At 37.2% G+C, this 23,052-nt stretch overlaps 1 protein-coding gene and 1 non-coding gene across 4 annotated transcripts; both read right to left on the bottom strand.

Moving 5' to 3' along the window:
- Positions 1-379: 379 nt before the first annotated feature.
- sanbr (SANT and BTB domain regulator of CSR) lies at positions 380-22,101 on the bottom strand. Of its 3 annotated transcripts, none has more exons than XM_030155779.1 (21): positions 21,952-22,101; positions 20,261-20,412; positions 19,975-20,146; positions 19,084-19,183; positions 18,313-18,551; positions 18,029-18,087; positions 16,754-16,914; positions 16,549-16,635; positions 16,343-16,453; positions 15,958-16,081; positions 15,613-15,765; positions 12,738-12,880; positions 11,388-11,484; positions 11,245-11,277; positions 11,017-11,116; positions 7,245-7,330; positions 6,867-6,895; positions 6,131-6,204; positions 5,953-6,041; positions 5,447-5,529; positions 380-1,028 (listed from the first exon to the last, which is right to left on the bottom strand). In XM_030155779.1, the coding sequence occupies exons 2-21, from the start codon at positions 20,408-20,410 to the stop codon at positions 992-994; spliced, it is 2,127 nt and encodes a 708-aa protein (XP_030011639.1). In that variant the 5' UTR covers positions 20,411-20,412; positions 21,952-22,101; the 3' UTR covers positions 380-991. The 3 variants fall into 3 exon arrangements, with proteins under 3 accessions (XP_030011639.1, XP_030011638.1, XP_030011640.1); XM_030155778.1 differs by having other exon boundaries at positions 21,947-22,101; XM_030155780.1 differs by lacking the exon at positions 11,245-11,277 and having other exon boundaries at positions 21,947-22,101.
- On the bottom strand, positions 9,224-9,295 carry trnap-agg (transfer RNA proline (anticodon AGG)). Its single transcript has one exon. It is a non-coding gene; the product is annotated as a tRNA-Pro (tRNA).
- Positions 22,102-23,052: the final 951 nt, after the last annotated feature.

The following is a 23,052-nucleotide window of genomic DNA, read 5'->3' on the forward strand; positions in this document are numbered from 1 at the left end:
GAAATTATTCTTGAAACTTTAGATTTTTGTTTTTGTGTGCCAATATCCTAAACAAATGATTCATATGAAAAAATTCCAGTTTAGGGTTTCAAAATAAAAATTATGTCGAAAAATATGGTCTCAAAGTTTTCATTGACTGTGAGTGTATTTTTACTGGTCAGGTACATCTTCTAGTCAGTACTAACTGTATTAGCTTTTATTTGCCAATTTTAGCCTTTGAATCCAGTATTTATTCCACTCTATCACTCTACTTTTTAGGTTGTTTTTAATGTGATTTAATCATTTTTATCTCATAAACTTGTTCGGTCTCACTATAGATTCATCCATTATTTGTAAAGCACCTTGTTTGATTCAAAGTACGACATAAGACAAGGTGGAGTTCATTCGCTCCTTCATTCATATATTCATTCATTCATTCAGGTTTTATTGGTCCAAGTGCTGTCACATTCCAGCACAACAAGGAATGACTATAGGTCCACCAGAACTGGGAAGGAGGGGGGTATTCGTAAATAATTTTTCACATTTGTCTGATCCGTACATTGGGGTGTAACATCAGACAACAAGCGCTAAAGTCAGTACGATATAGTGACGTAGCTAAAACCAGCTGTGTGGTCAGTTAGAACTACTGTTGTGTCTATTATCACGAGGATTACCGGGTGGTCAGGGACGTTGTTGCTAAACTGGCTCTACTTGAGACTATAATTCCTCCCGTCGTCTTGTTTTTGATTCGTCCAGGTCCAAACGCAGAGGTCCGTGAGTCAAAGTGCATCGGCTGATTCCAGACACTGCAGACGTACACAGCTAGCTGAGTGCAGTAGACGGTGATCCATTCGTATTCACCTGAGATAAGCACAGAGGGAAGCGACGCAGAGGGGAGGAGGGATGGGGGCGAGGGGGGGGTGTAGGTGGGCGTGTCCGTGCTGGAAGGGCTGCAGGTGGGACGCTCTGTTTCTCACCCCTGGAGATCTCCATTGCTTTTCCATGGCTTCGTCTAGGTGGTCCTGATCTGAGCGTAGCGGATTTTAGATCTGCAGGGAAGAAGAAGTAAAAAAGGAGTAGAAGAAGAAGAGGAAGAAGAAGAAAAGGAGGAGAAGAAGAAGAAGAAGAGGAAGAAAAGGAGGAGAAGAAGAAGTAAAAAGGAGAAGAAGAAGAAGAAAAGGAGGAGAAGAGGAAGAAGAAGGAGAAGAAGAAGTAAAAAGGAGAAGAAGAAAAGGAGAAGAAGAAGAGGAAGAAGAAAAGGAGAAGAAGTAAAAAGGAGAAGAAGAAGAAGAAAAGGAGGAGAAGAAGTAAAAAGGGGAAGAAGAAGAAGAAAAGGAGGAGAAGAAGGAGAAGAAAAGGAAGCGAAGAAGAGGAAGAAAAAAATGAGGGGAAGAAAAGGAGAAGAAGAAATGGTAGAAGAGGAAGAAGAAGGTGAACAAGAAGAAAAGGAGGGAAAAATGAGAGGAAGAAAAGGAGAAGACGAAATGGTAGTAGAGGAAGAAGGAGAAGAAGAAAAAGAGGAGAAGAAGGAGAAGAAGAAAAAAATGGAGAAGAAAAGGAGAAGAAATGGTAGAAGAGGAAGAAGGAGAAGAAGAAGAAAAGGAGGAGAAGAAGAGGAAGAGGAGAAGAAGGAGAAGAAGAAAAAAATGGAGAAGAAAAGGAGAAGAAATGGTAGAAGAGGAAGAAGGAGAAGAAGAAGAAAAGGAGGAGAAGAAGAGGAAGAAAAATGAGAAGAAAAGGAGAAGAAGAAATGGTAGAAGAAAAAAGGAGAAGATGAAGAAATAGAAGAAAAGGAGGAAAAGAAGAAAAAGGAGAAGAAAAAGAAAAAGGAGAAGAAAAGGAGGAGAGGAAAAAAGAAGAAGAAGAGGAAGAAAAAATGAGCAGAAAAGGAGAAGAAATAGAAGAAAAAAAGGAGAAGAAGAAAAAAGAAGAAATGGAAGAAGAAGAAGAAAGGAGATGAAGAAACAGAAGAAAAGGAGGAAAAGAAGAAGAGGAGGAAGAAAAGGAGAAAAGTAGAAGAAAAATGAGAAGATGAAGAAATGGAAGAAGAAGAAAAAGGAGAAAAAGGAGAAGAAAAAGAAGAAAAAGGAGAAGAAAAGGAGAAGAAAAAGAAGAAGAGAAGAAGAAAAGGAGAAGAGGAAGAAAAAATGAGAAGAAAAGGAGAAGAAATAGAAGAAAAAAAGGAGGAGAAGAAAAAAAGAAGAAATGTAGAAGAAGGAAAAAGGAGAAGATGAAACAAAAGAAGGAGGAAAACAAGAAAAAGAAGGAAAAGGAGGAGAAGAAGAAAAGGAGAAGACAAAAAAAGAAGAGGAAGAAGTTAGTTATGGATTACATCAGTGGTGTTAAACTCACTGTAGTTCAGGGCCACATGCAGAGCAGAGCAGTAAAATAACTAAAAAAACCTAGAAATAATGTCAACACCAATTTTTTCTCTGTTTTAGTGCAAATGTTTACAATCTTCAGTGCAGTTTTAACAATATTCCACCTCAGTTTATCATTCACACATGTGCATTACACCTTACACCTCACAGTGGATCTACAAAGACATAAAACATTTAGTGTCAGACATAATATTGTTAAAATTGCACTTCATTTTCTATGGAGCTTACAGGTTGTTCATAGGTTATTCACACCTTCACATGAACATCTCCATAATGTCATTTTACTATTGCAGTTTTTCACATTAATACAAAGACAAAAAAATCAGAGCTATTATATATAGGTTGTTATTCTATTATTTTACAGTCTGGTTTGCTTGTGTGTGGCCCCTGAACTAAGATGAGCTCAACATCCTTGAATGTTAATATTATTTTTTCACTGTTAATTCATCCCAGGGGCTGAACTGGACCTTTTGGTGGGCCGGTTTTGGCCCGCGGTCCGTATGTTTGACACCCCTGGATTAGAAGATGAGGATGAGAAGGAGTGTGTGTGATGTAATCTGTTACATCTGGAGTCTATTTTGTCCTTTCTTTATTGACGTTAAAGCCTACAGTTATTTCAGCCTTTCTACGCAGAGGACTCGAGTCGGATTTTCTGCTCGCCACTGTTTGGACAAGGAGTAAACTCACGTCAACAAACTACCAGCTCCCAGCACAACAACACAAACACAAGCCCGCACAAATCTTTCATACTGAACCTTTAGGACAAGGGAAGTTTGTGTAGCGCATTTAGAAAACACAACACATCGCTGCCTGAAGACCTGAACAAACAACAAACAGCATCTGGATAAATTAACACGAGGAAATTACTATAAACAAATGAAAAACAACAAATGCTACGTACAAATTGACATGAATAAAACCATTAAAAGACGCTAAGAGATTAAAAAACAACACATTTCGTGATTAAAAAAATTCAATCAAAGGTGTTAGTCGATGTAAATCTTCACCTAAACTGACTGTGTTTCGTTTTTGTTTTTTTATTAGTGTATTCTTTGAGTAAAACACTTTGTATGTGGAATATAATGGTCGGTTTGTTGCTTTCAGTCTTTTCTCTGTACAGGAATGTCTTTTAACAGATTCCGGTTCAACAAACCCATTCAGACAGATTGATTGTAACACGAGTAGAGTTTTTACAAGGAGCTCCATTCAATAAACACTGAGCAATGTTTAACGTCGACTGGTTGGTTGGACTCCATTATTTCAAAAACACAGTATTTCACTCTTGAATGTATCCTACTAGGAATCACTGATACTTTAGTTTATCGATCATTATGTTTAGAATTATATTTCTCCAAAGCTAGTTGACAGAACATCACAAGCATTCTGTTAGAATCAAGTATGAAATAATAATAATAATAATAATAATAATAATAATAATAATAATAATTCAATTCAATTCAGTTTTATTTGTATAGCCCAATATCACAACAAGGTTATCTCAAAGGGCTTTACAGAGTCAGGTGGATGTAAACATCAACAGTCAAATAAACATAAAATAAAATAAAATAAAATAATAATTATTATAACTTTATTTATATAGCGCTTTTAAAAACTGAGTTGACAGACAAAGCAGAATTGCACAACAGCAGGATGTAACTGAAATAAACAAGACGCAAGCAAAGACACTAAAACAGTAGTTCCCAACCTTTTTTGCCTGTGACCCCATTTTAACATCAAAAAGTTCTGGTGACCCCAGACATTCAAAACAGAGACATGTTTTTGGCAAACATAATTTGTTTTTGATCATGTAATAGTTTGCTATACTATGTTGCAAATAAACATTAATTTTAGACAACATTTAGACTATATAATGTAAATTGTTATTAGTAAGTTTTAATTTTTAAATTTTTGTTTTTTATAAATTATTAGAAATGTTCTGGTGACCCCAGACATTCAAAACAGAGACTTTTTTTTGGCTAAAATTAATTTGTTTTTGATCGTGTAATAGTTTGCTATACTATGTTGCAAATAAACGTTAATTTTAGACAACATTTAGACTACATAATGTAAATTTTTATTAGTAAGTTTTGATTTTTTAATTTTTAATTTTTTAAAAATAAATTATTAGAAATGTTCTGGTGACCCCAGACATTCAAAACAGAGACTTTTTTTTTCGCTAAAAATTTGTTTTTGATCGTGTAATAGCTTGCTATAATATGTTGCAAATAAACGTTAATTTTAGGAAACATTTAGGCTATATAATGTAAATTTTTATTAGTAACTTGTAGTTTTTTATCAATTACTAGAAATTTGAGGCGACCCCATTTGAATTCCAGGCGACCCCACGTGGGGTCCCGATCCCAAAGTTGAAAATTACTGCACTAAAATATGGAAAACAACACAACACAATAAAAGAGATATGAAGAGAAAACTAGAAAAACCATGACACTCTGAATAAATTAAAATGTATTGAAGTAGAGAGGACAGAGATTACAGAGACATCACATGATGTTGTCAAATCAATGTAAAAATGAAGAAATGGAATAAAACAACATCATGTATGTCAGTATAAAAGAATAACCAAAACAGGGTGAAATTAAATATTCAAACATTAAGTGAAGTGATTAGATTTTGGTTGTAAAAGGCTAAATAAGCTAAATAAATAAACTTAAATATTGCTGGAACTAGAATGTCTGTCACTAACTGCAGGGTCCTGGTATTTCAGAGAACTACATGAATAGTTCATGACAGTGGATGCATGTGTTCGTGTTGATCATTTCCTGTCTCTAGTCTGATAACCAAATCAATGCACGCAGCTCTAAGCAACATGAGACTGATTTAGTTTCATTTTGTCTTCGACCAGTTGACCCGAGCAAGACAGAAAGACAGGCCAACAGGAAAAAAAAAAAAAAACACATCGGAGGAAACCGCAGTGTTTTCCATCTGAGAACATAAAAATCTAACATTATTGTAAAGTGTAAAAGAGAAAATTGTGTCATCCATCACATGAAATTTTAACCGGGTAACTAATATGTGTATACAGTGACATTTCAATAGTAACTGAGTGTTTAGAGTAAAAACAGCACCTGGGGGTCTTCTCTGAAGGCTGTCTGGCTTGAGAGGAGCTTTTAAACTGGGCTTCAAGTCTGGAGTAGATGCCTCCTGCTGGCTGCAACACACACACACACACACACACACACACACACACACACACACACATAGAGCAAAAACAATCCAGCATCAAGCAGCTGCAAAAACTAGCACAGACACCATAGGAACGACCACAAGTCCTGATACTGAACAGCAGTTTTACATTTACAGACAGGTGACAAATTAAAGGAAAAAAAACAACATAGACTGTTATAGTGGATTATTGGTCCAGCATGCACCACCAGAGCAGTTTTAGATCCTCTTCGTATTTGAACTCTAAAGGATGCACACATTCTAAATAGAGATATTCCTCATGCGGTATTTTGATGTGCTGTTTAACATGCATTACTCGATATATACAAAAAAACCCCACTTAAATCGTAGAAGAGACCACCCCCGCCAGTATATTATCGTATGTGTGTGAGCAAACAGGAACACACACCTCTTTTGTGTCCTTGGACTTGCTCTGCTCCTGCTCTCCAAACCTCATCTTCGTCAGGTAGCCGACGATCTCCACCATGCGGCGCTGATCTGATGAGAAGGAGCGACGAGAAAAAGCATGAAATCACAGAAACTCATCAGCGTGTCGAGGGTATTTTAAATATTCATCCCTCCTTTACCTTCTTCTCTCTGAGCATCCTGGTTGTAGCGCATGGAGCGAGAACTGTCCCACTTACTTTTCTGAACGCTCACCCTGAAAAACACAGATTTGGTTTGTTTTTTATTCCGAAAAACGTAACGTTCAGCCTAAAATGCACGACTTCTTACTTCTCTGCTGGTATTCATTTGCTCATACAGTCGTGGAAAAATTATTAAACCATCAAAAGTCATCAAAAATAATGGTTACGCAATCAAGTACCAACTCCTGTGTGTATCATGTGACTAAAACAGACAGAAAAGAAAACATGGAATGCCTAAAAGCACTGTTTTTGGCAGTACAATGCCATGGCTACTGATGTAAGGACTGAAGTGATTTTGGTTATTATCAAGAAAATCATGGAAAATGGCTAGATATCAGCTTTGAAATTAAACTCTTATGAGCTATTTTTGTTGTTATCATTATATTTGTCCAAACAAACGTACCTTTAGTTGTACCAGGCATTAAAATGAATAAGAAATAGAAGAAAACAAAGGTGGTCTAATAATTTTTTCTTCAACTGTATATTGCATTCCATTGTACATACTGTTTTTACATTTGTTTTTAATTTTTTTATAGTGTACATATTTTTATAGGGTGTTTTATATTTTATATTATCTGAGTATTATGGTTTAACTGAGATCTAAATTTCATTACATGTACATGTAATGACAATAAACATTCTTGAATGTTGAGGGAGTGTTAACAGGTGAACTCACGTGAATGGCGTGCTGTCTCTTGTCTGTGACTGTGGAAAGGGAAAGACATCAAAGAAAAGACAAAACAAACACTTACTTGAGGTCATGATGTCCAGCTGAGGCACTTGAAGCAGATGTTTTGGACTAGTCATGCATAAATGCGGAAAGCTCTAATTCGTGGCTGTTGCTTTATCTTCCTCACTCAGTAAAATAAGCTACATTCACCTTCAGTGTGTCCAATTAAATCCAAAATAAACTCCTGGAGTTTTTAGGACACATAATGTCCTAAAAACTAATACCTTTTTAGGACAGTTAAATGCAACTTTAGCACTTTATTTCACTGTGTCTAAGTGGTTTTGTGCAGTTTCCTCTTTCATCTAAAGGATTGGAATGACTCACTTTCTCCTGTTTCTCTTTGCGTTGGAAGTTCGGAGAGGACAGTTGTTTTTTCAGAGGTCTGTGAGCCTTTTTGGCCTTCTTAGCAGCTGGAGATGAGAAGAAAAAAAAAAGGCATGAGCGAAGTGAGCATTCTGATGCCATCTGCTGGAGAAAGCAAGCAACAGCTTTTGTAACAGAATTCAGACCTTAGTGCAGTTCATGTCAGGGGTTTTCTCTTAGGAAATGATTTGAAAATGGTTATTATTACTTCAAAGTCCTGAAGCTCTGATCTAACTGAAGCTCAGGACTTAATATCAGCATTAGTATGTGTATTCTAAACATCATTATTTTCTTATTTTCCAGTCTACACAGGTGAAATGAGGATGATTTGTAGCATGCATCCACAGAAATAGTTGCTAACAAAAACCCTAAATTCAACATTCATATTCTTTAATGTATATAGCGGTATATATTGTAATAATAGTATGTTTATTCCTTACTATAGTACTTACTTCTATCATACTTTTATTTTTGTACTATGTTTGCGCCTGTCACCAAGAAAAATGCCAGGAACTCTACACTGTACCAGGTAATAAACACTATTCTGATTCTGACAAATACCTGTGAAATAAAACCACTGAATGAAATATTAAAGCCATTTAAAGCAACTCAGTAGTAGCTATTTTCAAGTAATCCTCCATGTGAAAACATTAAATTAAAGTGTGATTTTTTTCAGTTCTAAAACTACATTTACCAATATCTCTGGGAGTCAGTTTTATGCCAGAATTTCTACATATGATAATCCATTTTAATACTATATATATACAGTCAGTGCTTGACTACAATGTGAAAACTAAAGGAAATATAAAGTTTTGGAAATTAAGACCAAAAGAAAAACTCATTTTGATGGTATATTTTTCCAAGTACTATGTGAAGTTTTTTTGTGAGTGTTACCATTTATTGCAGGTATATCAGAATTAAGTGATATTTGTTATTATATTTATGAAAAATATCAGATTTTCACACTTTTTCTTTGGCTGTATATGAGTATAATGGTTTCATTTTATACATCAAATGTATTTCAGATTTTTTTTGGGAGACACATTATTTCTTTTTATTTCAGGAACTTTTTTCACTAATACATTTTGAAAATTATTCTTTAAGGTTTTTGTTCAGTAAAATTTCAACTCAGCCCAGTGAAAACTAAAGAGCTGATAAGAGGTACATTACTTATATTAATGATGGCATTAGGCTGTTTCAAAACGATCCGTGTCACGACATAGGCTGTGTAATGTAAAAATAGATGCCACGAAGACACAACGTGAGAGAACAGTGAGAGAAGCGTCTGTTTAAATAGACTAGGGTTTTATTATTACGTGTCCTCGTTTCACTGTTACTATTTGCTCCACAGTGGCCAAAGCTCACTGAAACATTTAATGCAGCCGAACATGACATTTATCAAGAGGTCAGAGGTGATTAGTCACAGTAAAGGGCAAAAAAACCTGAGGGCGTCACGAGGCACATGGTAGGAGACGGTGTGAGTGATGCAGGAATCGCTGAGGGGGTGAAAAATTATACCAACACTCACAATGTGTCGAAAACTTCAGTCTATTTTAGAGATGATATAAAGGTTGAATATTTGCCAGAAGAACTATCCTGACTCTGAGGATGAGTGTATGAACCTGAACACGTCTTCCCAGGGCTGGGTTTTTAGTCATGAGGTTTACCAAAAAGTGGGAGTTTGATGGTTTTCCAAACTGACTGAGTCACATCAGGTATTTATTTTCACCCCGCCCCCCGACGGGGAGGCAAAGGGTAGACAACCTTTCAATAATACATTTTTACAGAAAACCGCAGTGATTGATTTAATATTTCTATAGGTAATTTCAGTGGATGAAAACAAGCCCATTTATTAAGGGGGAGCACTGTGTGGAAAAACAGTATTTAATTCATGTTTTGCATGGTTAAACATTGTAGAGTACAGCATCAATATGTCTAAAGGGCTCGTCCGGGATTTGAACCCGGGACCTCTCGCACCCTAAGCGAGAATCATACCCCTAGACCAACGAGCCACATGCTGTTGCACAGATGTACCATCCCGACCCCCCAAGGAGAGGCAGGGGTAAGGTTTTTGGTTCAGTTTGTTTGTTTGTTAACACTCTAGCAGCAAAAATCTTGGTTGAATTCATACCAAATTCGGTTTATAGATTGCCAGTGACCCAGAATAGATCTCATTATATTTTGATAAAAAGTAGGTCAAAGTTAAATTTTTTTATGAATTAAAAAATTTTTTTTTTCCCCATTTACTTATAATGGGCGAAATTTCAAATGTCTGTAGCAGCAAATCTATTGGGTGAATTCATACCAAATTTGGTTTATAGATTGCCAGTGACACAGAATAGATGCCATTACATTTTAGTAACAGTAGGTCAAAGTTAACATTTTGATGAATTTTTTAAATCTTTTTTTTTTCCCCATTTAATTATAATGGGTCAAATATCACATCTCTGTAGCAGCAAAACTGTTGGTTGAATTCATAACAAATTGACTGTATAGATTGCCAGTGACCCAGAATGGCTCTCATTACATTTTAGGAACAGTAGGTCAAAGTTCAAATTTTGATGAATTTTTAAAATCTTTCCTTTTACTTATAATGGGCAAAATATGTGCGAGGGGCGGGGTTTGTTGTGCCTGGCACCACTTGTTTTTATCGTCATTTTAATTTTTCATGTTCACTATTATTGTACGTAAGTAGATACCTGTGTCTTCATGTATGTAGAGTTCATATGTATTTAGAGTTTTTATTATTTTACTCTTTATGTCTTTTTTTTTTTTTAATAACATTTTGCATTTATCTATCTAGAATTCCTTGTATGTTTTTAGGTAAATAAAGCTGATCCTGATTCTGGTTTACACGACAACCTGCAATTAGTGACAGATGTTTCAAAAATGATACCTGATGAGCAGCGGCTGTTGAGCATACACTTTATTATAAGATCTGTCAGCTTTTGTCATGATAATTGGATGGTGGAATGGTAAGAAGGAAAAAAGAAAACCTGAACCCTCAATTCAGTCAGATGCGTCCACTATCCTTGTATCATAATGAACAGTTGTGACCAAAAACAGCTACAATTTGCTCAAGTCCAAGTAAACTGATGACATTTTGTTAGATGTTCCTAAGATATCACATTTTTAAAGATAATAGGGACTTGCTGTGTGTTTTAGAAATTGTTTGGATTTTCCTGCAGCGCTCAGGATGAATAACATGATTGAAACACTACAGCAAGTAGCACGACTGATGTGCTTCTTAAAGACAGGTACTTGTGGAAAATACTGTTTATTTCAAGTCAAAAAGTGAAAGAATCGATACAAACTACAGCCTCCAAGTCTCAAACAGTAAATAATGTAGTTGAAGGAATATCTTTAAGTGGCGGTACAACCATTTCCAAAAAATGAAGGAAACAGACTGCTAACATTACAGAGGATGAGCATGGTTATCCTGGTTATTTAAGATGTAGAATCTGATGCTGTTTTTTCCTGTTATAAAAATGTTGCCAAAAAGAAAAGTCTAGCTTCTCTTAACTTGAATATAACGTTTTGTTTCTTTTTTGATGAAGGCATGCGGGATGAAGGTCATAAGGACTGAGACATTGTAGAAATAAGTGTTCAAAAAAGGAGTGTGCAGGAAGCCTATCTTGTTATTTTAACAGTTTACCCCTTCTCAAATGCATTTCAAGTGCATAGATTATTTTTAAATGTTATAAAAATGTTCAATATAAAAAAGTAACTCCACCTTGCTTTTTAGACAGCTCCTCCTCGTCCCCCACCTCGTCTTCGGTGACCTCTGACCCCGTGGTGTACTCCTCATCTTCTGATAGGAGAGACTGCTGCCTCTGAGGGGTCACAGGTTAAAGACAGTCAACACTGACCTAAGAAACATCATGATGGAAACTCATGTACAAAGTGAAAATATAATACAGGATGTATGAGATTAAAGAGGGAAATGAGGGAAAAGTCCTACCAGTTGAAGACTCCAGTTTTTCAAAAGGGAAAACTGGTTAAAAAAAAAGAAAGTATCTGAGGTCAGAGGATACAAGGAGAGGAGGTGAGGAGAGGAGTTGAGGATGTACAACTAGTGAAATGTAAAGGTGGGATTAGACTCACAGTGCTGCCGTCTCCTCTGAGCGGTCCAACGAGGGTCGGCTCCAGGAGGACATCGCAGTCCTGAACCTTCTCTGAGCTTGACGGACTTTCCTCGGCACTAACACACACACACACACACACACAGTATCATATATACTGCCCGGCCAAAGAAAAATCGCGACAGGAACATTTCACTGCATCACCTTTGGTTTTGATTACAGGAGACATTCACTGGATTTACTGTAACTAAGCAAATAGTTCAGATCCTTCCATTGGTAAGTACTGCAGTGGTTAATATGTTTCAGCTGTAACAAGTTATTTAACTCTAATTCAGTATTTTTCAACCTTGGGGTCAGGACCCCACATGGGGTCACCTGGAATTCAAATGGGATCGCCTGAAATTTCTAGTAATTGATAAAAATAAAAATAAAAACTTATTAATAAAAAATATATGGCGAGTTGAGAGAGAAAATCACAATACAAAAAAGACATGACAAACTGTGAAGCTGAAACTGAAGCACTGTGGTACTGTTTGTCTTTCAAATGTTCATTGTGATCAGTTTTAAGATGCCGCAGCTCTTTCATAATTCATAGTTTGAGTTATTGTTTGTTCAGTATTAATTGTCAGCCTTGGAAATACAAGCTGGACTGACTGTACATATCCTGATCAAGGAAAATAAAATCTTCACTTTTTTTTGGCTTTTCTGTCTCCATCTGTAATAATATACATTAAATAGCCTAAATGTCGCCTAAAATTAATGTTTTTTTTGCAACATACTATACCAAACTATGACATGATCAAAAACAAATTAATTTAAGCAAAAAAAAAAAAAAAAAAATCACCATTTTGAATCTCTGGGGCCTCCAGAAATTTGTGATGTTAAAATGGAGTCACGAGCCAAAAAAGGTTGGGAACAACTGCTCTAACTGATGCAGTAAGTGTCCTCTCATGTCTCTAATGTCAAGAAGATTGGACAATGCCAGGATTGATCAGGATCATCAGGTTTGTGACGGAATGGATCAGGGAGAATGAGACATCATGTTGACACATGGATTCGCCACCATAAAGTCCAGACTCTAATTTGGGATGTGATGCAGAATTGATGCAGCTGACCAATTCGCCATCATGAATAATCAAAATTTAACGCACCTATAGAGGGAAAAAATATTATGAACCTTATTGTGACACTACGTAAGCATTATGTGGCAAAAAAGATGTCACAGTGAACGCCTTCTGTAACCAAAACCAAAAGTGGTGCGGTCAAATATTGCATGTGTGACTTTTTTTTTTGGCTGGGCAGTGTATTTTAATTGAACACTAACGATCAGTAAGAGCTAACAGCTTTAAATGTTCCACACAGTGGTGCTCACCCCTCTGCAGACGCTGTGTGGGTTATACACACTGCGTCTCGGTGCAGAAGCAGGTCGTTCAGGACTCTGGTCTGGACTGAAGTCTCCTCGTCACAGTTCTCCTCATCAGGGACGCTCACTATGTGGTCCCGCATCTTACAGCCCTGCAGACACAAAAACATGGAAATGCATGCACTCAGCACTTGCATTTTCTCAAAATGGGAGAACGTGCTCAACTTAGAATATTTGACCTGATGCAAACTGGACGCCCAGGTGTAATACAGCTACTTAATGTTTGTTAGGCTTAGTGTCCACAGGCAGTTTTTTTTTTTTTTTTTTTTTTTGCACTGTCAGATTCTATTTTTAAAGCACTCAGCGTTCTCAGAGCACAATGGGTTTTTTTACGCTGCGCTCACAGTGTTCTAAGTTGAAAAGAGTTCAACTTTTAGATCATCAATGTCACTTTGCTCTCAGCAACAAATCAAAATCAACAAGAGACATGACTTACAATATCAATAATGATGGAGGAGAAACTCAGTGACAACCCAGTTATTTATGATCTAATACTGATGGATTTACATGATCTAATGAAAGAACTGAACATCCTCCACATATAATACATTCTGAAAACTTGAATAATAATGGATTAGATTTTTATAGTGCACGGCCGTCAATTTGCACCAAATGACCACCACCAAACATTCGTACACCAGTGTGAGTGACACTGGAGGCAAGGTGGGTGAAGTGTCTTGCCCATGGACACAACGGCATATGACAAGGACAGAGTGGAATTTGAACCGCCAACCCTTTGGTTTTTGAACCACTTGCTCAACCTTTATACACTACATCGCTCTGATGCAGCCTCGGACTAAAACACATTTCAACACATCCTACTTGGTGACACTAATAATGAGGTAAGTATTTCTATAAACAGTTAACTTACAAGTGTCTCGTCTTATAAGGATGTCATTACATTTAGAAAACAATATGAGGCAGTTCTCTTTGTGATGCTCTGAGCTCTGACAGTCTATTCATGCTAATACTCCATAAAGCAGTGATCGACTAATTTCCTGCTCAATTTTTTAAGTTTATCTCCTTGATAAATCAGCTGCACATTTAAAGTTTAGACACATACATTCCCACCTGAAAAACATCTTTAAACTACTTTTTATGAGCAAACAATAGTAGTATTTCACATATTGTGATTTAGACCAGCCAGTAATGAATGAATGTAGTAAGGAGGGTTTTGTTTGTAACTATAGCAACAATAAGTGCCCATCACAGGCACTCTGAACGTCAGGTCATGGGAACTTCCAAAACAAAAAATCCTGCCTGTGGACACAGACCCATTATGCTGTAACTCTCTTTCTTGCTGCTTTTATGTAGCTTGGTTTAGTCAAGAAAGTTGTTCTGCAAGAAATCTTTATCTTTATTATCCCCAAGGTGGACAAATCGTGTGCAGTCAACAAAACTGCATTGAAAGCAACCGACCTTCAGAACCAACAATAGGATGAAAAACGATAAAACATATGTAGCTACAGTAGCAGGGACAAAGGAATTGTTCTGTTCTTCTCCTGCTTATTCAGAAATTTGGACCACAAGGACAGAATACATTACAGACCTGCAAACTCAGAGGGACTGAAAAAGATGACAAACTAAATCACCACCGACCGACTGACCAACCAACCGACCGACCGACCAACCAACCAACCGACCAACTGACCAGATAAATAAAGTTAACAGATGGTTGACTGTTACAGTGATCCGAATAATACAGATTATTCCTAATTACCTCCGCCAAGGAGGTTATGTTTTTGCCAGGGTTTGTTTGTTTGTCTGTCCGTTAGTGTGCAACATAACTCAAAAAGTTATGGACAGATTTTGATGAAATTTTCAGGGTTTGTTGGAAATGGGATAAGGAAGAAATGATTAAATTTTGGTGGTGATCGGGGGTGGGGGGGCCCACGGGGGGGGGGGGGGGGGGGGGCACTGATCAGCCTTGGCGGAGGTCTGCGCTCTCCGAGTGCTTCTAGTTTTTTATTATTTTCTTTGGAAAATCCGCACAGGGGTAATTTCAGTATGACAGGTTTCACTACCAGATGTTCACATCAAAAAGAATGCGGTTGCGCATACCTGAAGGTTTGGAGCATGTGCATAATTCTTAGGGGGTAAAAAAAAATACATACACAAAAAACTCGCATGATGTGTTCTATCAACATCGCTGAAGATTCTGAAAGTCCATTTTACTGAGTGGGTTCGGAGAGTCAGGTGTAGACCTGCAGTGATGTTTTTCAACCTGTAGTGCTCAGTGTGCTGCCTCCAGAGGCCTATATGGCAATGACTTTCATCAGTATCAGTGACGCCCCTCCCAAAAAAAAAAACAACAAACTTTTCTGATTTAGACAATCCACGTGGATGGGCAATTTTGAGATCAAAACGGCAAATTTCACCAAATGGTGACTAGTGAGGATGATAAAGTAATGATAAGCCTGTAATTTCACTGCATATCTTTACAATGCTTTGCAGTTGCTTTCTATTTCTGTGAGACAGTGATGAAAATAAAAAAAGGGGAGTACTTATTCAAGAGAACAAGAATAAAACATTATCATAAAAGTCTGACTGACATTAAAGCCACAAAGTTAAAGATAAAAATACATGTTACTGGTTAGTGACTCAAACCTCAAACTGTTATCAACGATGGTACAAAGACACTTATAATTATCTCCTGCTTCAACATAACACTGTGTTTATAAAAGGTGAGTCATGATTGGATGAAGAAACTGAAGAAACAATTAACAACAACAACAGGAACCAAGACCCTGCTGAAAATGTCTCCTAATAGTGTCTTCTGTTTCTTTGTTTTTCGTGGGATATCGGTGTAAGAGTGTGTTTTTACCTTGGGCATACCAGTGGGATCAAAACGTAAAACCCTCTGGTTGCAGCAGGGGTAGATTCCTGCACCATGCCATCCTTTCTCTGCTCCCAAACCAGGGTATAACACACTATCAGGGTGGTATCTGCAGTGGGTCAGCTCCGCACACACAAACACCTACACACACCATCAGAAAATATAACATCAGAGTTTTCTTATTAAAAAAAAACAACAAAAAACTATGTAGTACCTAACTGTATGTCTATGTCATTACAAACACAGTATACAACATTGTTAAGGACTTGTCTTTGTGTCTTATTCTTTTATCTTCTCAGCCACTTTTTACACATGTAGCACATACACACTCACCTGCTGGCATCTGGAGCAGGTAAGGTAGTTGATGGTTCCCCAGATTCTCCAGTAGACCAGAACCCAGGACTTGAGCTCCTCATACAGGTCTGTGATGTATTCATGCACATCCCAGCTCTTCTGTCTGCAAACACACACACATTACTGCCCTTAAAAAGCAAAATGGTAGAAATGGGTCAGCTAAACTCTCATTCACAGACACTGACAGACTCATTTTTTCCACTCAGATGCATGTGCAGAGTGGAAGTGCAACATCTAGTGGTAAAATCTGGTAAAGTGGTTCGGTCTGGTGTTCAGCTTCATATTGAACCACATAAAAAATGTTGACCCAACCCTTCTGAATAGGGTAAGCCTGTTCTCCTTTTACACTGATTTGTCATAATACCTGACATGTGAATAGATGATCTCTCCTCGGGCATCAACATTAATTTTCCCTGGAACACAGGAGATCTTCCTCTCTGTGTCTTTGGTGAGCAGCTTAAGGCACAGACCACACCTGAAAGTTAACACAAACATGACGAAATTACCAGAGAAAAAACAAACAAACACAACTAAGACTCTGTGGAGGTGAAACTTCCAGCTTGTACAAACCTGTAGAGAGTCGAGGCGTTTCCTGGTGAATCCCTGCTCTTATAGTTTGGATCGAACAGACGCTCAATTTTCTTCTGGAACAATTTGCTTTAAAGGTGAAATAGAAGAAAATGATCAAAGAGTAGCTACATTTGTTACCATATGCCTACACATACACGATAAGTTTTCAGAAACCCTGATTTCGGATATTTTGTGTTCTTCTTACCTTTTAAACTTGTCCTTTTTATCCCTGATGTCGTCGGCCTCGTTGTGGTTGAACAGCTCTGCAATCCGAGTGGCCAGGTTACTGTTGATGCAGTTCATGTTGCAGGGCGTGGCCACGATGGCGCTCATGTGTTTGTGGCAGTACTGGATGCACTCCTCCACCTGTACATCAACCAACACATTCAGCTCTCATCACCACTTTTACAGAGAAAATGTATTCAATTTTCAGTGACCCTGCCTTCATTCTTACCATGTGAATACTACTGGGTCTGTACTTTAATTAATTAAATACATTCTTTCTTTAAGTTATAAATACTGTCCAAAACATCCATGCAGCAAGAACTTAACAAAGCTCTCTGGGCTTCTTGTTTCCCTTGTAAACATTACAGGCTGATTATATTTACATGGTTTCTATATGATATTTTTTTTATGTCTTATCTTAGCATGGACAATCAGTATTTGGACAGTTATACAGACTGTATTTGGTTTTTCAGGGTCAGTGCTGCAACATAGAAATCCTAAGTCAAGTGAGAAACATTCTGCTAAGTCAGTTTGGTCATAAATCTCAAATGCAGGCATAAATGGCAAAAATCATATGTCTTTATGCGATTTATGTGACTCAGATCACATACAGTAGCATCTGACATTTCCAATACTAGACCACTTCTGTATGTGGTCTTAAATCAGTATTATTGTCTTAATTTCATAACAGACAAATAATAGATTGACATTTATCAAAATACTGCATGGTGCTTGGTACATGTAACATCTTTGTTATTGTCGTGGCTTCATAATTCTGATATTGATCAAATTTAACAAATGATGTGAAGCCGTTTAAAAAAAAAAAAAAAATCACGCAATATGGATTTCAATGTGACTGAAGCTTATTCTCAAGCCATTATTAATACATTAAAGCCAAACCGCTGTGAGTTTTGCTCAAGTCTCTCTGCATTGATTTGTCCTCAGTTTTGGGTAGTGTTCCTTCAGCTCAGTTTCATGGACTTTTACCTCAGCATGTTCCTTTTCATATGATATAGGTTTCCAATTTGCTCTGAGGTCATACAATTCAATTCTTTATATACTGGCATAAGCCTAACACTTAAATGTAGAATAATAGTGCATAACTGTCCCAATACTTCTTGTCCTGTCCTCAAAAGGTATAATTAACAAAGATTTGTACCATTCAGTTTCCATACTTTACACTGAATTATCAGAAAAACAAAAGGCCCAAAGCACATCACCATCAACACCCAGCATAACACGTCACAACACTTACTAACGTATCCATCTTCAAGAACTCGGAGGAGATCAGGATTGAGATCACATTGCTGGGCTCTGTAACCGACAAACACCACATGACCAATGGACGAACATAAAACACAGAACACACAGCCAGTGACCCACCAAATACACACCACGTTTAGTGACCAAAAAAATGAAAATAAATCAAGCACCATCCACTGAGTTACACAAACAGGGAGTGTAAGTGGCAGCTCAGGCATTAACATGTGTATTTCATGTAATATCGACTGTTGAAGTAAAGTTTTTCCTGGGTTTTACCGAGCCGGGGTTTGTCCTTGGCTCCCTCTCCTGCTGAGTTCCTCCTGACATAGTTCATGAGCCAGTCGAAGATCTGAACGTCGCAGTGGACCGAGATGTCCACCTCCTCCCACCGCTGCGGATCCACGGACAGATACTCAGCAAAGTAACGCATCTCTTTGACCAGAAGGTCTCTGGGACAGGTGAAGTCCTGCTTCAGGTTCTTGGTCTCATCGCACACATGGATGACCATGTTGGGACTGTGAGGAGAGGAAATGTTTACATGAAGAAACCCACCAGCCAACATGACTCCAGAAAACTGGGACAGGTTTGACCCTGCCATTAAATATCCACTGTGCAACATTTAAGGGGATTAAAAAGAGTCCACAGTTTTTCTACAGCAGCTCCAAACGGACTTCGTCTTCCTCTTTTTATGATTTACAGAGGGTGACATCCAGCACTAATGTGCATCACCATGACCTACTATTGTCCGGTGTATGCAAGTATTAATGTCCTTTAAAAACCCTAAACGTTATGTGTAGCACCTCAGCATTTTAGACCAAAATTCTGTGAGATTTCTTTATCACTCAGAAAAGCAGACAGAAAAACACTGTTGTGTGTCTTTGATATTTTATCAACATTCTAATTATAAAAAAGCAAAAATGAGCATAAATGTATCGTTTTTGGTCAAATAACAACAGTGAACAAAAGGGTGTACTGTATCTAGGACCCCCAAAAACCTAGGGAAATCCTTGTGAAACAGTTCATAGAGACAAAAAGTTGAAAACATACTCCCGTGGCTTTTGAGGTTTGTTATCCTCCTCTAAAGAGACTCTTTTCTCTTTCTTCTCCACAACATCCACCCTTCCAGAAGATGCTGATTTGGACACTACTAAAAAAAACAAAAAAACAAGTGAACTTTCAATCCAGTTACAGAACATCTCTGATATTCCACACCAGCTCTTAGTTGATATGCTACTTATTATTCAGTGTCAAGTCAATGTATCATATTAACCATGGTTTTACCATGGTTACAACTTGTGAATAATCCTATAGCTCTGCCCTCTCTCCTGCCCTAATGCGACCTGATGATTTCCTGATGAGCACAATCTGTGCTGCAAAAAACAAAACAAAACAAAACAAAAAAATCTAAATCAGTCACTATGCCAAAGGTAAGATAATATGCGTGAAGTTCAGGGAGCAGAAGGGAGTGAGGGGACAGACAGCATAAAGCTTCAGTTTTTTTTTTTTTTTTTTCTGGGTCCAATTCAGATTAGTCATTCTTATTCAGCGGACATATTCACTCTTCTGTGTCATTACCATATCCTGTACTAATGCCTTTGCATAATAAATCAAGCAAAAGACATTTTGGTCTTCCAACATATTGAGAATATTAGGTTTTTTGAGGCAATTAATTGAAATAAAACTTGCATCTTCATTAAATTGGGTTTAGCAAACACTTCCTGTGTCCTTTGTCAGATTTTTATCTCATATTTGCAAACCAGAAAACCTTTGTGTGATTGGCAAATGTACACGCTTTGTCAAAGTAACTAATAGTTATTTCCAAAGCTGTATGCAAACACAGAATAAAATGAAGTGTTGGTTCTAGGAGTGAGTGGAGACGGTTGAGATGTAGTATTTAAAGTGTCTTTGAAGTGTTCTGCTCATTGTGAACTATCTGACCTGTGGTTTTGCTGGTGCTCTGGCTGTTTCCTGTCTCCACCACCTCCCCAGTGTCCAGCAGTGTGGGCAGGCCATCTGAAGACGAGTTATGTCCTTCTGTCAGTGCATTACATTCATTGTCCACATGAGGAAACCCACCGGTGGTCTTCAGCTCCTCAAATCGACGGGCACACTGTAAATTCGCATCATTATATCCAAACAACTCAGGATGGAGGAATGGCACAGATGGACAAATAGACATTCTGGATGAATGCAGATATTTCTCACAATCCAGAACTCCTCTTACCTCCTTAGGAGTGAAGCCCGGCACAAGCTTGGCCACATTGTCCCAGTTTATGGGCTGGGGTACTCCCCACAGAGAGCCCAGCACCATGTCCAAAACCAGGACGTTGTTGTCGTAGGGAAAGTTGTTGTTGTCTGAGCAGAAGCGGCTCATCTCTACAAGACACCAAATGGAAAAAAGATCTCAACGCATTAATTTTAAAGATTATTATCAAAAAATGTTTCCCACAAAGTCATCCTGTACCTACCATGCTGAGGGGCCACAATATAAACATCAGTAGGTAAACATAATAATAATAATAATAATAATATAGCGTGTGTAGTTTGTCTCTTTTTCATCACCATGCATTGTAACCTTAATTTACATCAACAGCAAAATGATTATGTAAGACTCTGCTCACCTCAATATTTCAGTTCATTATAAGATTGTGGTGGAGCCAAACAGACTATAGTGGGCCACCACAGTCTACATCATTAATGGGAAAGACTTAGACAGGGGAAGTCAGATTTAAAGTGATGGAGCAAAAGATTACTCTCTTATCACTGAACCTGTCCATTAATTTTGATTTGATGAATTATCTGATTGTCTTTTGTCAATATTTGTCATATTTACCTAAAATAAACATGCCATCTCAATCAGAACAAATCACCTCCTGTCACTTGTTGAATTATCAACTGGTCATTTTAGGGAAATGTGTAAGTAAAAGACAATTCTATATGAATACTAACTGTAAATTTACAGCAGGCATCCCATATTATCAATCTAGTCTAATCATACAGAAGTCTGTTCCCATAATAATGAGATACTTTCTCTTAATATTTATGACTGTAATGAGATACATATATGAGATACATATATGACTTAATATCTCATTAGCATTGACAGATGGTTAAGTTAAAGCTTAAAATAATTGTACTTCAAGGAGATTGGCAATGGACAAATATTAGATTGGTCCATAATGATCATAGAGAATTCATGTAAAATACCTGAAATTAAAATAAGATTCAAGCAGTCATGTGTTAGGATCCATGCAGTATGTACTATCCTGAAAGCGTATAATATTGTCTTTAAGGAATAATGGATCGTGCACCCTACATTATTGTTCATCTGGCAAATTCTGTATATCATGAGATTTTAGCATTTTATGAAACCATTCTCAAATCTATGACTTACTAATTCATTACCCTGAAAACTTGAGAAAGGCTCTTATTGTTGTTAAATAATATGTAATTATCAGTGCATCATGAATCATAATTATGTCACATTATGCCATAATTATGAAACACTATGAGACAGTGGTGAATATGGGTTTGCTGAGTTTAATTTTCCCTGTTTTTGTGGTGGGTGCTGTATTATATCAGACCATTTACTGGAGGTCAAACACTCCATCCTCCTTAAACACATCACAGCCTGTCAAGTCCTGAACGCACCACTGCTTTAACGTTACATAATGTCACTAACAAAAACATTAGGTCGAGTATTTGTGTCTTTGTACAAACACGACGTGAAATGATGATGTTACTGGAATAAGTAGACAAACTCCGGGCGGTGATGCTAAAGCAGGCCGAGTCTGTCCGTCCTCCTCCCGGCCACAAATAACGACATCAACCGCTGTGAGGTGAAATTAAACCCGTTCATTCTTTACGAAAATTAAAACAAATAAAAAACGTCTTGTATATGTAGACGTACTTAACTGGTGTCAGAGGTCTTCCTCTCCGTTGGCTCGTACAGTTTACTTCTTTTATGTCATAGTGTGTGAGGTGATGCTGGTGATGAGGATGATGATGATGCGGGTTTCTTCTACCGGCTAACTGCAGCCATGGCTAATGCTACCGCTAGCTAACTTTGCGGGACAGGATCTGTTGCCTTCTGGTGCCCTCGGTAAATTCCTGCGAAACAACTCTACAAGTCACCTCAAATACTGGTATCTCATTTGATCGCGGTCAGATCTAATAAAAACCCAAAAAGTCGTACTTTTAGTTAATAATATAATGAAAAGTTATTGATCTTGAATCTTCGAGTTGGTTTTTACCCGTAATTTTAACATTTTCGTTGGACCCTGAATGCAGCAGAATACTCGACCTAACTTAGCTAGACCTGTTAATGTTTTTAACATACAACCACTGGAAAATATCGAAGGAATGTACGGTCAAAAGTACTAAATTATATTCTAAATAACTGTATAATAAAAGACAAATAAATGATGCTTTTCTGTGTGTTGTGAATGAAGTAGCTTCTCTGTCCATTAGCGTCCTGTTGCTGAGAAACGCTCTAATGCACAGTGAAAAAGAGAGATAGAGCAAAGATTAACTCTTGTAATGTTATACTTAAAATGATTCATATCGGTTCATTATTAGGTTATAGTCTCTTTTAATGGTTCTGTTTTATATACAGTGGTTAATAAATGTAATAGACCACCACCCAATGTAAGGGTTCTGCCACAGCTGCCCTAAATTAACAGCAGTGGTAATTACCAAAATCATTTTTTATGATGGTTAATCCGCCAGTATGTTGTTTAACCGAAATGATATTTTTAATGCTAAAACATAGCCTAATTATTGTTGTTCACTGTTAATTTTCAAATGTACTGTTTTACAAAAAAAAAAAAAAAAAAGCAAGGTACATTACTATTTCTTGATTAATATGTCAAATTTTAGTTATTTACCACTATTTATTACTTTTATTAGACTTTTTCTTGTCATTGTAACATGTTGTTGATGAAACAGATTAATCACTGAAATAAGTATGTAGTGGAGGGCTCTTATCTAAGCCTAAAACTTAGATCCAAATGGTGA

Source organism: Sphaeramia orbicularis, chromosome 15 (genome assembly GCF_902148855.1).
Source record: "Sphaeramia orbicularis chromosome 15, fSphaOr1.1, whole genome shotgun sequence".
Classification (NCBI taxonomy): domain Eukaryota; kingdom Metazoa; phylum Chordata; class Actinopteri; order Kurtiformes; family Apogonidae; genus Sphaeramia; species Sphaeramia orbicularis.

Bases quoted from the DNA above. Each gene is read 5' to 3' on its own strand.
- sanbr (XM_030155779.1), bottom strand. From the start codon at position 20,410: ATGAGCCGCTTCTGCTCAGACAACAACAACTTTCCCTACGACAACAAC. The intron at 18,552-19,083 runs GTATGTTTTCAA...CTCTCCTCACAG, and splicing joins AAACCTCAAAAGCCACGGGA to TCCCAACATGGTCATCCATG. The intron at 11,117-11,244 runs GTAGGACTTTTC...GTGACCCCTCAG, and splicing joins AAAACTGGAGTCTTCAACTG to AGGCAGCAGTCTCTCCTATC.